Consider the following 15,423-nt stretch of genomic DNA (forward strand, 5'->3'; position numbering starts at 1 on the left):
GGACTATAAGATTTCCACTGCGGGTATCCTTTGACATGTTGCTATAGACGTTCATATGTATGTTTGTACTTAGGGCTTAAAATGTGACTACTTATCTGTAACCACCTTACAATAACACACAAATACCATACACCTAATAAGTGGCTGAAGTGTTCCATAACCGTGAACGAGGGCACGCCTATAGAGGGCATAACCTATAGTGGAAATGGAAAAGAAAAAGGGAAGGTTGGATGGGTGCACGAACGCAAGACACGCCCAGAGGAAGGGGATTGTGGGCATTATATAGGCCCACGCCCCTCCCACAAACACAGCCCTACGGGCTTAACCCCTTAAGGACCGGGGGTTTTTCCGTTTTTGCATTTTCGTTTTTTGCTCCTTGCCTTTAAAAAATCATAACTCTTTCAAATTTGCACCTAAAAATCCATATGATGGCTTATTTTTTGCGCCACCAATTCTACTTTGTAATGACATCAGTCATTTTGCCCAAAAATCTACGGTGAAGCGGGAAAAAAAATCATTGTGTGACAAAATTGAAAAAAAAAAACGCTGTTTTGTAACTTTTGGGGGCTTCCGTTTCTACATAGTACATTTTTCGGTAAAAATGACACCTGATATGTATTCTGTAGGTCCATACGATTAAAATGATACCCTACTTAGGCTGGGTCCACACTACGTTTTGTCCCATACGGGAGCGCATACGGCAGGGGGGAGCTAAAAGCTCGTGCTCCCGTATGTGACCGTATGCGCTCCCGTATGCCATTCACTTCAATGAGCCGACCGGAGTGAAACGTTCGGTCCGGTCGGCTCATTTTTGCGCCGTATGCGCTTTTACAACCGGACCTAAAACTGTGGTCAACCACGGTTTTAGGTCCGGTTGTAAAAGCGCATACGGCGCAAAAATGAGCCGACCGGACCGAACGTTTCACTCCGGTCGGCTCATTGAAGTGAATGGCATACGGGAGCGCATACGGTCACATATGGGAGCGCGAGCTTTTAGCTCCCCCCTGCCGTATGCGCTCCCGTATGGGACAAAACGTAGTGTGGACCCAGCCTTATATAGGTTTGATTTTGTCGGACTTCTGGAAAAAATCATAACTACATGCAGGAAAATTAATAAGTTTAAAATTGTCATCTTCTGACCCCTATAACTTTTTTATTTTTCCGTGTATGAGGCGGTATGAGGGCTCATTTTTTGCGCCGTGATCTGAAGTTTTTAACGGTACCATTTTTGCATTGATAGGACTTATTAATCGCTTTTTATTCATTTTTAAATGATATAAAAAGTGACCAAAAATGCACTATTTTGGAATTTGGAATTTTTTTGCGCGCACGCCATTGACCTAGCGGTTTAATTAATGATATATTTTTATAATTCGGACATTTCCGCACGCGGTGATATCATATATGTTTATTTTTATTTTTATTTACACAGTTTTTTTTTTTTTATTGGAAAAGGGGGGTGATTCAAACTTTTAATAAGGGAGGAGTTAAATGATCTTTATTCACTTTTTTTTTTGCAGTGTTATAGGTCCCATAGGGACCTATAACACTGCACACACTGATCTTCTATGTTGATCACTGGTTTCTCATAAGAAACCAGTGATCAACGATTCTGCCGCATGACTGCTCAGGCCTGGATCTCAGGCACTGAGCAGTCATTCGGCGATCGGACAGCGAGGAGGCAGGAAGGGGCCCTCCCGCTGTCCTGTCAGCTGTTCGGGATGCCGCGATTAGCCGCGGCTATCCCGAACAGCCCGACTGAGCTAGCCGGGAACTTTCACTTTTAGCAGCGCGGCTCAGCTCTGAGCGCGCGGCTAAAGGGTTAATAGCGCGCGGCGCCGCGATCGGCGCTGCGCGCTATTAGAGGCGGGTCCCGGCTTCACTATGACACCGGGCCCGCCGCGATATGACGCGGGGTTACTGTGTAACCCCGCGTTATATCAGAAGAGCAGGACCAAGGACGTACCGGTACGTCCTTGGTCTTTAAGGGGTTAAGGACTCAGGGTTTTTCAGTTTTTGCACTTTCGTTTATTCCTCCTTACCTTTTAAAAATCATAACCCTTTCAATTTTCCACCTAACAATCCATATTATGGCTTATTTTTTGCGTAGCCAATTCTACTTTGCAGTGACATTAGTCATTTTACCCAAAAATTCACGGCGAAACGGAATAAAAAAAAATCATTGTGCGACAAAAATCGAAGAAAAAACGCCATTTTGTAACTTTTGGGGGCTTCCGTTTCTACGCAGTGCATATTTCAGTAAAAATTACACCTTATTATTCTGTAGGTCCATACAGTTAAAGTGATACCCTACTTACATAGGTTGGATATTGTCACTTTTTATTCATTTTTTAATGGTATAAAAAGTGACCAAAATACGCTTTTTTGGACTTTGGAATTTTTTTACGTGTACGCCATTGACCGTGCAGTTTAATTAATTATATATTTTTATAGTTCGGACATTTACGCACGCAGAAATCACGGTGATACCACATATGTTTATTTTTATTTACACTTTTATTTTTTTTTTATGGGAAAGGGGGGTGATTAAAACTTTTATTAGGGAAGGGGTTAAATGACCTTTATTAACACTTTTTTTTTCTTGCAGTGTTATAGGTCCCATAGGGACCTATAACACTGCACACACTGATCTCTTACACAGATCACTGGTGTGTATTAACACGCCTGTGATCAGTGTTATCGGCGCTTGACTGCTCCTGCCTGGATCTCAGGCACGGAGCAGTCATTCGTCGATCGGACACCGAGGAGACAGGTAAGGGCCCTCCCGGTGTCCTGTAAGCTGTTCGGGACACCGTGATTTCACCGCGGCGGTCCCGAACAGCCCGACTGACTAGCTGAATAGTTTCACTTTCACAGCGGCGGTCAGCTTTGACCGCCGCTTCTAAAGGGTTAATACTGCACATTGCCGCAATCGGCGATGTGTGGTATTAGCCGCGGGTCCCGGCAATTCATGAGCACTGGGACCGACGCGATGTGATGCGGGGTCGCAGCGCGACCCCGCTTCATATCGCGGGAGCCGGCGCAGGACGTAAATATACGTCCTGCGTCGTTAAGGGGTTAAACACTTGTGCTCAGGGCTTAAAATGTGACTGCTTACCTGTAACCACCTTACAATAAGACATAAATACCATATACATAATAAGTGGCTAAAGTGTGCCATAACCGCGAACAAGGGCACGCCTATAGAGGGAAAAAAGCAAGACAAGTAGGTATAACAAACATTTATTTGATATACCACAATTACATTGCCAAAACTTAAACACCTGCAACATTTTAAGCCGAGGATTTGGAACATATCTCACATAACAAGACAAGTTTCATCTACCCATTTATTTGATGATATGCGCTGGAACCTTGTGCAGTGAAGTTGCTGAGGCGACACCAAATCGAAATGAATGCCCCGCAAGAGAAGTAGGATTATAACCCAATGTTTTAGCTAAGATAAGTATGTTTTTTTACAAAATTACTGGTCCTTAGAAAAGCATTGTAAAAAGAAAGATTAGAACCTGCACCATGAACCCTTGTCTACCTATGACAAGTTCTTAAGTGATACTGACATGCTCCCATATGAACCAAAATGGCGGGAGCCGAAAGTATTACATCACCCATGCATTCTGAACATATTCCGTAATATGGAACTCAGAGGATTGCAGCTTGTCCCTAGTTGCAACATGACTACAGAAGGAATCTAATGACCTGTAGACGCGACAGGACTTGGCATAATCATCGTGCCTGTAGATGTGACGGTGTTTGTGTAAGCATATGATCAGGAGACTATCGTGATTAGACAGACATAGTACAATGTGTAACTGCAATAACCTGACTGAGGACCTAGAAAGGGGTGATCATGCTTTACTCTGTGTACAAAGAACACACACAAAACCTATATAAACAACAAGCTACTTACTTACCGATACCTGGTCCTTACATTCCTTATGACATAGTGTTCAAGACATTACCTGATAATGAGCAACGAACCGAACTGACTATGGTGACAGCTTGAAAGGCGTGACAGACCTAAAGCATGCAAAACTTACTAGTGATGATCTTCATCTGAAAACACAACCTGAGTACATAAAAAATAGCGGACATATTACCATAGAAACCTGAAAAACATGGCAGAGCCTAACCCTAGCAGACCCCACCAGACCAGAGTACACGAAACGTGATAGTGCTAGTATCGTGACAGCCTAGGAAAACATGATAACACTGAATACATGGGGAAACATGACCGTAGTAATGACGACAGCCTGAAACATGGCAACCTAAACATATGACACATATCAGTGCCACCTGCCCTGTGCTGCTATATAAAAATAGATATATATGATAATGACATCTATCCAGCATACACAATAGAAATGCATACATTGCATCTATATGATGGCATGACGCAAATATATACCTACATTAGTGATGACATTGTGTACTTTGCCTGCATGTGATCCAGAAACATGTACATATATGGTAAAGTGTACATGTTAACAACTAGAGAACCGTATGCAGTGTTGTCTCTCCTATAGTGAAATATGCTTAGCATGTGTACTTATAGTGACATGTATATGGAATGAAGCTATAGTAAGGGAAGTGATGGTATCTATGCTATTTTAAGTGTACATCGTGTATGAGCTATGATGACTCCTATAACCAAGCTGTGTACACTCTCCACCCACGGGCTTGGTAATCCCACTGGGGCCAAAAAGAGGTTGTTCCATCAGTAATTTGTATAGCTTGGCCTTCCCAGCTGTTGCCGCAAAAGGAACTCCCCTTCTGCGCAACTCCTCCATGATTTTAGGAATTTTCCATATGTGCTATGAAGAGGCACTGCCTCTGTCCGAAGCCCTTGACGGAGTCTCCGGAATCGATAGAGCCTCATCCATATCTGAAGCATGAGACTTGCTGACCGACAACCTGTTACTGACTTTACTGAAAAGCAACGTCACCAAGAGCTATGCCCTGAAAAAATTGAACTGAAGATTACTAAAATATAAAATATTGTGAACTTATGTACAAATTATTGTTGTGTAAAGAAACTACCCTCGTCAGAAATGAGATTAAAACAGGGCTGAGACTGAAGTTGAGAGTGCCATTCTAGGAACGTAAGAGTGAAACAAGTAATGTTTGCCTGGAATGAGTGTTGAGTAGAAATAGGTTTTTTAATTATTATTATTAATTAATTTATTTTTAATGACTATGCAAAAGCAATGAATGTGTCAAAACCTATGAGATATTGCTCTGATGATGTGTCAGTAACAATATGGTGCAAGTAACTTCCACCTGAAGAGGAGTCAGGTATGATGGGCAAGTCACTTCTGCTACAACTGCATAAGCGATATTGCTCTGAAGACGTGTCAGTAACAATATGATGCAATTAACTTCCTCCTGAAGACCCGTCAGGTATGATGGGCAAGTCACTTACAATTGCATGAGCGATATTGCTCTGAGGACGTGTAAGTAACAATATGATGCAAGTTCCACCTGAAGATGTGTCAGGTATGATGAGTAAGTTACCTATACTACTATGTGAACGATAGGTGCAAAATGGTGCAAATGACTCCCACCTGAATGCATGCTTGGTATGAAAGTTTTAAAAACGTATACCACCAATGAGTATGTGTTATTGCTCTGAAACTTGTCCGATATGATGAGGGATATTAACGCTGCCGATGGAACGATCTATATTTATCGACTGCGGTGAACATTGATAAATGAGATGATACCTGATGACAATGGATGACTTGGTGCATAGCAACAACACACTAATTGTGTGTGTATGTATGTATGTATATATATATATATATATTTTTTTTTATCGACTTTGTGCATAGCAACAACACACTAATTATATATATATATATATATATATATATATATATATATTGCATTAACACGTTTTGCTATACATATATTTATTCCCTTTGTATATTGGAACTAAACCAAAAAAAAAAAAAGGAGGAAAAAAAAAAGCTAATTGGACATAATGTCCCACCAAACTCCAAAAATGGGCTGGACAGAATTATTGTCACTCTTTCAAAATTGTGGAAAAATAAGATTGTTTCAAGCATGTGATGCTCCTTTAAACTCACCTGGTGCAAGTAACTGGTGTGGGCAATATAAAACTCACACCTGAAAGCAGAGAAGTTCACTTAGTCTTTGCATTCTGTGTCTGTGTGCCACACTAAGCATGGACAACAGAAAGGGGAGAAGAGAACTGTCTGAGGACTTGTGGAAAAATATCAACAATCTCAAGGTTACAAGTCCATCTCCAGAGATCTAGATTTGCATTTGTCCACAGTGCGCAACATTATCAAGAAGTTTGCAACCCATGGCACTGTAGCTAATCTCCCTGGGTGTAAACGGAAGAGAAAAATTGATGAAAGGTGTCAATGCAGGTAGTCCGGATGGTAAATAAGCAGCCCCAAACAAATTCCAAAGATATTCAAGCTGTCCTGCAGGCTCAGTGCGAACATTTAAATGAAATTAAACGCTATGGCATGAGACCCAGGAGGACCCCACTGCTGACATAGAGACATAAAAAAGCAAGACTACATTTTGAACTTGAGTAAGCCAAAATCCTTCTGGGAAAACATCTTGTGGACAGATGAGACCAAGAGAGCTTTTTGGTAAAGCACATCATTCTACTGTACACCGAAAATGGAATGATGCCTACAAAGAAAAGAACCCAGTACCTAGAGTGAAACATGGTGAAGGTTCAATTATGTTTTTGGGGTTGTTTTGCTGCCTCATAAAATCTGAGGATTACCAATGAATATTGGGTCGCACTGTAGAGCCCAGTGTCAGAAAGCTGGGTTTGTGTCCGATATCTTGGTCAAAAAGCACCCAGAAATGGATGGCAACAAAGCGCTGGAGAGTTCTGAAGTGGCCAGCAATGAGTCAAGATCTAAATCCCATTGAACACCTGTGGAGAGATCTTAAAATTGCTGTTGGGGAAAAAGGCACTCTTGCAATAAGAGAAACCTGAAGCAGTTTGCAAAGGAAGAGCGGTCAAACATTCCAGCTGAGAGGTTTAAGAAGCTTATTGATGGTTTTAGGAAGCGACTGATTTCAGTTATTTTTTCCAAAGGGTGTGCAACCAAATATTAAGTTAAAGGGGTACTCCGCTGTTCAGCATTTGGAACAAACTGTTCCGAATGCTGGAACCGGCGCGGGGAGCTTGTGACATCATAGCCCCACCCCCTCATGATGTCACCCCTCACCCCCTCAATGCAAGTCTATGGGAGGGGGCATGACGGCCGTCAAACCCCCTCCCATAAACTTGCATTGAGGGGGCGGGGCGTGGCATCATGAGGGTGCGGGGCTATGACTTCAATAGCGCCAATAATTTTGTCCAGCCCATTTTTGGAGTTATGTCCAATTTGATTTTTTTCCTCCTTTTTTGGTTTTGTTCCAATACACACAAACGGGAATAAACATGTATATAGCAAAATATGTGTTACTGCAATCCTTTTCTGTGAGAAATACTTCATTTTCTGGAAATATTTGAGGGGTGCCAACATTTACGGCCATGACTATACAGTGGGGATCAAAAGTTTGGGCACCCCAGGTAAAAATGTATATCAATGTGCATAAAGATGCCATGGAAAGATGGAAAAAAATCTCCAAAAGGCATCAAATTACAGATTAGACATTCTTAGAATATGTCAACAAAAGTTAGATTCCATCATTTACACTTTCAAAATAACAGAAAGCAAAAAAATGGCATCTGCAAAATTTTGGGCATCCTGCAGAATTTATAGCATGCACTGCCCCCTTTGCAAAGCTGAGACCTGCCAGTGTCATGGAATCATCATCATCTCGGAAGACCAGGAGATGTCAATCTAAAAGGTTTTAAATGCCCAGACTCATCTGACCTTGCCCCAACAATCAGCACCATGGGTTCTTCTAAGCAGTTGTCTAGAAATCTGAAACTGAAAATAGTTGACGCTCACAAAGCTGGAGAAGGCTATAAGAAGATAGCAAAACGTTTTCAGATGTCAATATCCTCTGTTTGGAATTTAATTAAGAAATGGCAGTCATCAGGAACAGTGGAAGTTAAAGCAAGATCTGGAAGACCAAGAAAAATATCAGACTGAACAGCTCACAGGATTGTGAGAAAAACTATTCAAAACCCACATTTGACTGCACAATCCCTCCAGAAAGATCTAGCAGACACTGGAGTTGTGGTACACTATTCCACTATAAAGAGATACTTGTACAAATATGGTTTTCATGGAAGAGTCATCAGAAGAAAACCTCTTCTACGTCCTCACCACAAAAATCAGCGTTTGAACTTTGATATCCTTCCATATACTAGAAGGCACAAAGAATGCAGGTGCAACGCTCAAATGCTCTGCAACCGTACCTGTGATTGGAGCACTTGAAGTGGAAGCTGCAGGCACACAGGGTGGACTCACAACCTCCTGGACTGCTGGCACAGAAACTATTGTTATTTTTTTGTTTGTTTTCTTCAGACACCAAAGGCACAGTATGAGGGCAGACTTATCCCTTTCCAGAGATTCAAATCTGCTCTTAAATTCTGCCATAGGAGACAGCATGGAGCTCATCATCTGCTGGAGCTGAGATATGACTACCAATATAATCTAAAAACTTCTTGTGACAAACTGACCCCTTGTGACCCCAGAATTGCAAACAGAGAAACTGAAAAGCCAGCAGTAATGGGAGAATGATGTACGCCCAACACCTGTGATTTCCAACTAGCACCAATTACTCAGTTGTTTCCTGCATGCTGGCCCAGTGCTGCATTCTGATGAGCCCTATCCCCTGGGATGAATACCTCAGCTGCGCCCAGCAAGCTCTGCACATAGCCAGCTCTGACTAACAACCCGTTTGAAATTCCCTCTGCTCTGCCACTGCATAAGAGAAAGGAAATACATCACACAGTGACATGTTATGCCTCAGGTACGCAGCAAGAGCAGGCTGACCTGCACTCACAGCGTACCTGCGGCCAGACCCCCCCCAACCTGCAGGCGCAAGACAGTGAAACCTCCGCCCACTGCCTCCGGCACACATCAAGCTCCAATCCGACTGCAGCTACGGTCCGCTGCAACCCAGACCAGAGCGGAGCTGAAAGAGGGCGGATCCGGTGCCACAGTTGAAAGTAATATGGCAACAAACATAACAGAAGTATGAACGATGATGTAACGTTTTCCAGTGCAGTGGCTAGCCAGCGCTGAATTGGCCGTGTAAGCAGTTTAACACCACCGATCACCGCACTTAAACATGACCGTATACAGTAATGCCACGGCAGGCAGACAAATGCCAGGGAAGGCTGAAATTAACCAAGCCGTTAACCCGTTTTAACAGGGTACCGGCACTCACGTATCCTTGCTGACTCGACAATTTTGTACCAAACAACGAACGCGAAGACCTCCTGTCATCTGAGCTAGTAGCAGTGCTTCTGTTAACAGAACATCATGAACGCAAGACACGCCCCGAGGAAGGGGATTGTGGGTATCATATAGGCCCATGCCCCTCCCACAAACACAGCCCTGCGGGCTTAACCACTTATCTTACTGCCTGATTTTATTTTTTTCCCTGTTACTATGATGGAATAGTAATACTGACCTGCATTAAATCTGCTCTTTTCCTTTGCTTGTTTTCCCCCTCTCCTACCATCTTCCATTCTCACCTTCCCTCCCTAACTCATGTTCTCACCCTTTTCCCCCCCTTCACCTTTTAGTCAGTATCCATAGCTACTTGTCTAAATAATCCATGTACCTGGAATACATGGATGTTATGTTGGGTCTAGGTGGGGCTCTAGATGCAGGCATGGATGTAACCTAGCTTATGCTTTATCGGTATTCTCATAGAGGGACATTTATCAATGTTTGCTTATGTATTCTTTTTTTTTTGTCATTTTTTCCTTACTTTTTTTTTGCTTATGTGTGACTGATTTATCAACTGGTTTCAGCCTGTTGATAATTTTATTTCACGTAAGCAATTTTTCCTTTTTTACTTTGGTAGTAGCTTTTTCTGCTCCATGTTTGAGCTGGAGTAAATTTAGTCAATTTTTAACCCTGTTGCGATTTTTTTTTGCGCAGTTGCGACTGTCGCAGTTAATAAATACCTGACTACCCGTAGTCCATTTTAAAATTATTACTACGTAGTTAATTTTTGGAAAACTTGCTTTTCTCGCTTTCCAGTCAAAATGTTGCACGAAAAATCACGCAGTCGCAGTTGCGACAATTTTGCGACAATTATAGTAAAGAAAACCTGACTAAACCTGTTGATAAATGTCCATAATAGTGGGCAAAGACGGCGAGCCTCCACCAAATGTGTGAAAAGGAGTCTGTATTATGGTGTTTCACATCATTTATGTTACTCCTTACTTTTGATGACCTCTTTGGCTTTATGGGCCTTTGTTTTTTATGTTCATTGTTGCTATTTTTGTGCGTGGAAATGTTTGCTGTTCATAGGCCGCCTTCACATACGCCGAGCAGCGTTTCACTCCGGCGCAGTAGAAAAAGTACTGGACGAAAACTGAGGGTAGAGCTGATCCCATGCATCTTGCTGCGTTCCCCTGTCTGGTATGCACAACTAATGGGTGCAGGAGCCTAAAGAATTGATGCCAACTGATGCACTTTTGTCATGCATAACTTTTGGTGAGTTGTAGGCTGGGTTCACTGAGATGGAAATAGGTTAACCCAGCCTTATTGACTTGTCATACATCACAGTGGACAACAAGGGCCTGACTTCACCACCATTTCCTATGTCATCTGACTATAAATATACCTCCCTGGAATATAACAAAAAGTCTATGAAAGAGGAAAACCAGCTCACCACCATGTAAGTTCTTAGGAAGAGGAGGTTTTCAAGTATAGGTAGGACACACAGACCACATCCAACCGCATCCTTGGAGTGAAGACTTGGAATGAAGAAAAAGGGCAGGGTCCAGCTCCCAGGAAAAACAAATAAAATCCAAAAATTTTAATTCAAGCCATTAAAAAGTGAGTGAACAAAAAAAGGGGGGGGAATAAAATCGTAGCAGAAACGCCGACGCGTTTCGGACTATATAGTCCTTAACCCCTTAAGGACGCAGGACGTAAATGTACGTCCTGGTGAGGTGGTACGTAACGCACCAGGACGTACATTTACGTCCTAAGCATAACCGCGGGCATCGGAGCGATGCGCGTGTCATGCGCGGCTGATCCCGGCTGCTGATTGCAGCCAGGGACCCGCCGGCAATGGCCGACGCCCGCGATCTCGCGGGCGTCCGCCATTAACCCCTCAGGTGCCGGGATCAATACAGATCCCGGCATCTGCGGCAGTTCGCGATTAAAATGAACGATCGGATCGCCCGCAGCGCTGCTGCGGGGATCCGATCATTCATAACGCCGCACGGAGGTCCCCTCTCCTTCCTCCGTGCGGCTCCCGGCGTCTCCTGCTCTGGTCTGTGATCGAGCAGACCAGAGCAGGAGATGACCGATAATACTGATCTGTTCTATGTCCTATACATAGAACAGATCAGTATTAGCAATCATGGTATTGCTATGAATAGTCCCCTATGGGGACTATTCAAGTGTAAAAAAAAATGTAAAAAAATGTAAAAGTAAAAGTAAAAAAAAAGTGAAAAATCCCCTCCCCCAATAAAAAAGTAAAACTTCCGTTTTTTCCTATTTTACCCCCAAAAAGCGTAAAAAACATTTTTTATAGACATATTTGGTATCGCCGCATGCGTAAATGTCCGAACTATTAAAATAAAATGTTAATGATCCCGTATGGTGAACGGCGTGAACGAAAAAAAATTTAAAAAGTCCAAAATTCCTACTTTTTTTAATACATTTTATTAAAAAAAAAATTATAAAAAATGTATTAAAAGTTTTTTTTATGCAAATGTGGTATCAAAAAAAAGTACAGATCATGGCGCAAAAAATGAGCCCCCATACCGCCGCTTATACGGAAAAATAAAAAAGTTATAGGTCATCAAAATAAAGGGATTATAAACGTACTAATTTGGTTAAAAAGTTTGTGATTTTTTTTAAGCGCAACAATAATATAAAAGTATATAATAATGGGTATCATTTTAATCGTATTGACCCTCAGAATAAAGAACACATGTCATTTTTACCAGAAATTGTACGGCGTGAAAACAAAACCTTCCAAAATTAGCAAAATTGCGTTTTTCGTTTCCGCACAAAAATAGTGTTTTTTGGTTGCGCCATACATTTTATGATATAATGAGTGATGTCATTACAAAGGACAACTGGTCGCGCAAAAAACAAGCCCTCATACTAGTCTGTGGATGAAAATATAAAAGAGTTATGATTTTTAGAAGGCGAGGAGGAAAAAATGAAAACGTAAAAATTAAATTGTCTGAGTCCTTAAGGCCAAAATGGGCTGAGTCCTTAAGGGGTTAAAGGGGTACTCCGGTGAAAACCTTTTTTCTTTTAAATCAACTGGTGCCAGAAAGTTAAACATATTTGTAAATTACTTCTATTAAAAAATCTTAATCCTTCCAGTACTTAGTAGCTGCTGAATGCTACAGAAGAAATTCCTTTCTTTTTGGAACACTGATGACATCACGACCACAGTGTTCTCTGCTGACATCTCTGTCCATTTTAGCAACCATGCATAGCAGATGTATGCTGAGGGCAGCATGGTGGCTCAGGGGTTAGCACTGGTGCCTTGCAGTGCTGGGGCCTTGGGTTCAAATCCCACTAAGGACAACAATAAATAAAGAGTTATTGTTATTATTATTATAATGACATCAGCAGAGAGAACTGTGCTTGTGATGTCATCAGAGAGAATTCCAAAAAGAAAAGAATTTCCTCTGTAGTATTCAGCAGCTAATAAGTAAAGGAAGGATTAAGATTTTTTAATAGAAGTCATTTACAAATATGTTTAACTTTCTGGCACCAGTTGATTTAAAAGAAAAAAGGTTTTCACCGGAGTACCCCTTTAATCATGGCATGTTACAGTGGGCTACATGCATCCTAGGATGCATGTAGCCCACTGTAACATGCCATGATTAAGGACTATATAGTCCGAAACGCGTCAGCGTTTCTGCTACGATTTTATTCCCCCCTTTTTTTGTTCACTCACTTTTTAATGGCTTGAATTAAAATTTTTGGATTTTATTCGTTTTTTCCTGGGAGCTGGACCCTGCCCTTTTTCTTCATTCCAAACCTCCCTGGAATGTTACCTCCCAGGGTTACATTCCCTGAATAAACAAATGGCGGTCCTCCGTCATCTTAAACATGACGTGATATTTTAAATTGTGGCCAAAATACACAAGCTCGCATCCCAAGTTAACTTTCCCTGAAAACTTTCAGTGATTTGCTATTATCACATCAAAAACTGTTTTTTAAATTATATATTCAACTTAAAGTTCCATTTGTTGAATATTATATATAGTATTTTACATAAGTGAGTACACCCCTCACTTATCACTCTGATTCAATGTAAAGTAGTGAGTACATAGCCTTTATAGCAATGTTCAATGTTGTGTCCAAGAGAAGGAAAAAGCAAACGGCAACTCTCCACTGTAGATAAGTCTTCAAACATAATTCCGAGTCTTGCAGTAAAAACATACACGCAGCAGGGAGCTGCTCAGAGCAAACGGGAGGAGGCTAATCAGCGACAGCTGTTTCTCACGTCAGTGCGTGTTTCCCGTTAAAATAACAACACAGTCATTAATGTCTAAACCTTAGCAACAAAAGAGAGTACACTTCTAAGTGAAAATGTCCAAATTGGGCCTAATGATCCATTTTCCCTCCACTGCGTCATGTGACTCACCAGTGATACAATGACTCAGGTGTGAATGGGGAGAAGGTGTCTTAATTTCATGTTATTGCTCTCACACTCTCTAATACTGGTCACTGAAAGTTTTAATATGGCATATTGCGAAGAACTCTCTGATGATCTGAAGAAAAAAAAACAATTATAGGTGTACATAATGATGGCCTAGGCTATAAGAAGATTGCAAAGACCATAAAGCGGATTCACAGGACAAGTTCCACTCAGAACAGGCTCGCCATAGTCGACCAAAGAAACTGAGTGCACATGCTCAGCATCATATCCAGAGGTGGTCTTTGGGAAATAGACAAATGAGTGCTGCCAGCCTTGCTGCAGAAGTTTGAAAGGATCAGCTTGTCAGTGCTTAGACCATACATTGCATACTGCATTAGAAGCCTCTTTTAAAGATGATGCACATGAAAATATTGAACACTGTTATACAGGCTGTGCACTAACTACTTTACATTGTACCAGAATGTAATTTCTTCAGTGTTGTCACATGAAAAGATATAATAAAATATTTACAAAAATGTGAGGGGTGTACTTACTTATGTAAGATACTGTAAATGGCTTCTGTCTATAGGTTTTCAACATTATGTTTGCTACATTGCTTATTAGTTACAGCAAGAGTATTTTTCTTTGTATTCTAGAATCACTTTCTCATTCACAGCCTATGTCATATTACAAACCAGACAATGAATAATCAGACAGCTGATGTAGCATTTATAGATAGAGAGAAATTAAAATAAAAAAAAACATAAAAGATTTAAAGAAAAAGTAAAGGCTGCTTTAAGAAATGAGTGGAAGAGATCTTTTATCATCTGGTTTAAAAAAAAAAAAAAACAGCATTATGTCCTACCTTAAAATAGCCTCCCTTTCTTTATCAGCTTCCTCAATAAGAAGGGTCACTTTCCATCTGCTGAAAGCCCCTAGAGCACCAGTGTGTGTCAGGTGTTCGCGCCATCTTTTCGGTGCAGATTGCATCTGAGGTGAATAATGGGTGTCTTTTTCCATTTTATATCCCCATTCGAAAGTCATCTCATCCAGCCATCTGCCGCTTTCTGCACTGTTAATTACGTACTCTTTAGTCAGTACCCACTTTCCTGGAAAGTAAATGAATTGTGAGCCAAGAAAAAAAAGTGGGTGCACATAGTTAATAAAAGGGACGATCAAAACACCAATTAAATCTCGGCAATTACAGAACATGGGCATCTCTTGTTTATTTGGGGTTGACCTTAGAGAAGAAGTTAATTAAGAATTAAAATAAACACCAAAAATACCATTCAAATAAAAATAAAAAACTCAGGGCGAAATAAGTTTTTAGATCAATATATCTTCTTGGTAAGTAGCCAATTTGTAAGTCTTACGCTGACTGCAGGGAAGCCATGGAGAACTTAAACTTCTTCATTATCAGATTACTATGGCTCATATAGATACCAATTCTCATCACATGTTTATACATCAGTAAAATATTGTATATGCAGTTTTCTAATATAAAACTGAGCCTACATTTTTATGTCATGGAAAATATTGAACCACTATCCAAAGGGTGTATAACAGATGTGTGACCGATGAGACCCACAACGTCTACTAGAATAGGAGTCCAGAGCCCCCTATTTTGGAGTCTGAATGGCGCACTGGAGATGT

At 41.2% G+C, this 15,423-nt stretch overlaps 1 protein-coding gene across 6 annotated transcripts in view; it reads right to left on the minus strand.

The window, feature by feature from the left end:
• Nucleotides 1-15,423, minus strand: part of SLF1 (SMC5-SMC6 complex localization factor 1) — a 130,855-nt gene that overhangs the window by 72,243 nt on the left and 43,189 nt on the right. For all 6 annotated transcript variants that reach the window (XM_056538098.1, XM_056538130.1, XM_056538139.1 and 3 more), the window contains one exon: nucleotides 14,636-14,879. In XM_056538098.1, the coding sequence (XP_056394073.1) occupies nucleotides 14,636-14,879 (244 nt within the window). The remainder of the gene's footprint in view (nucleotides 1-14,635; nucleotides 14,880-15,423) is intronic.

The sequence above is a fragment of the Hyla sarda genome, chromosome 1, assembly GCF_029499605.1.
Source record: "Hyla sarda isolate aHylSar1 chromosome 1, aHylSar1.hap1, whole genome shotgun sequence".
Classification (NCBI taxonomy): domain Eukaryota; kingdom Metazoa; phylum Chordata; class Amphibia; order Anura; family Hylidae; genus Hyla; species Hyla sarda.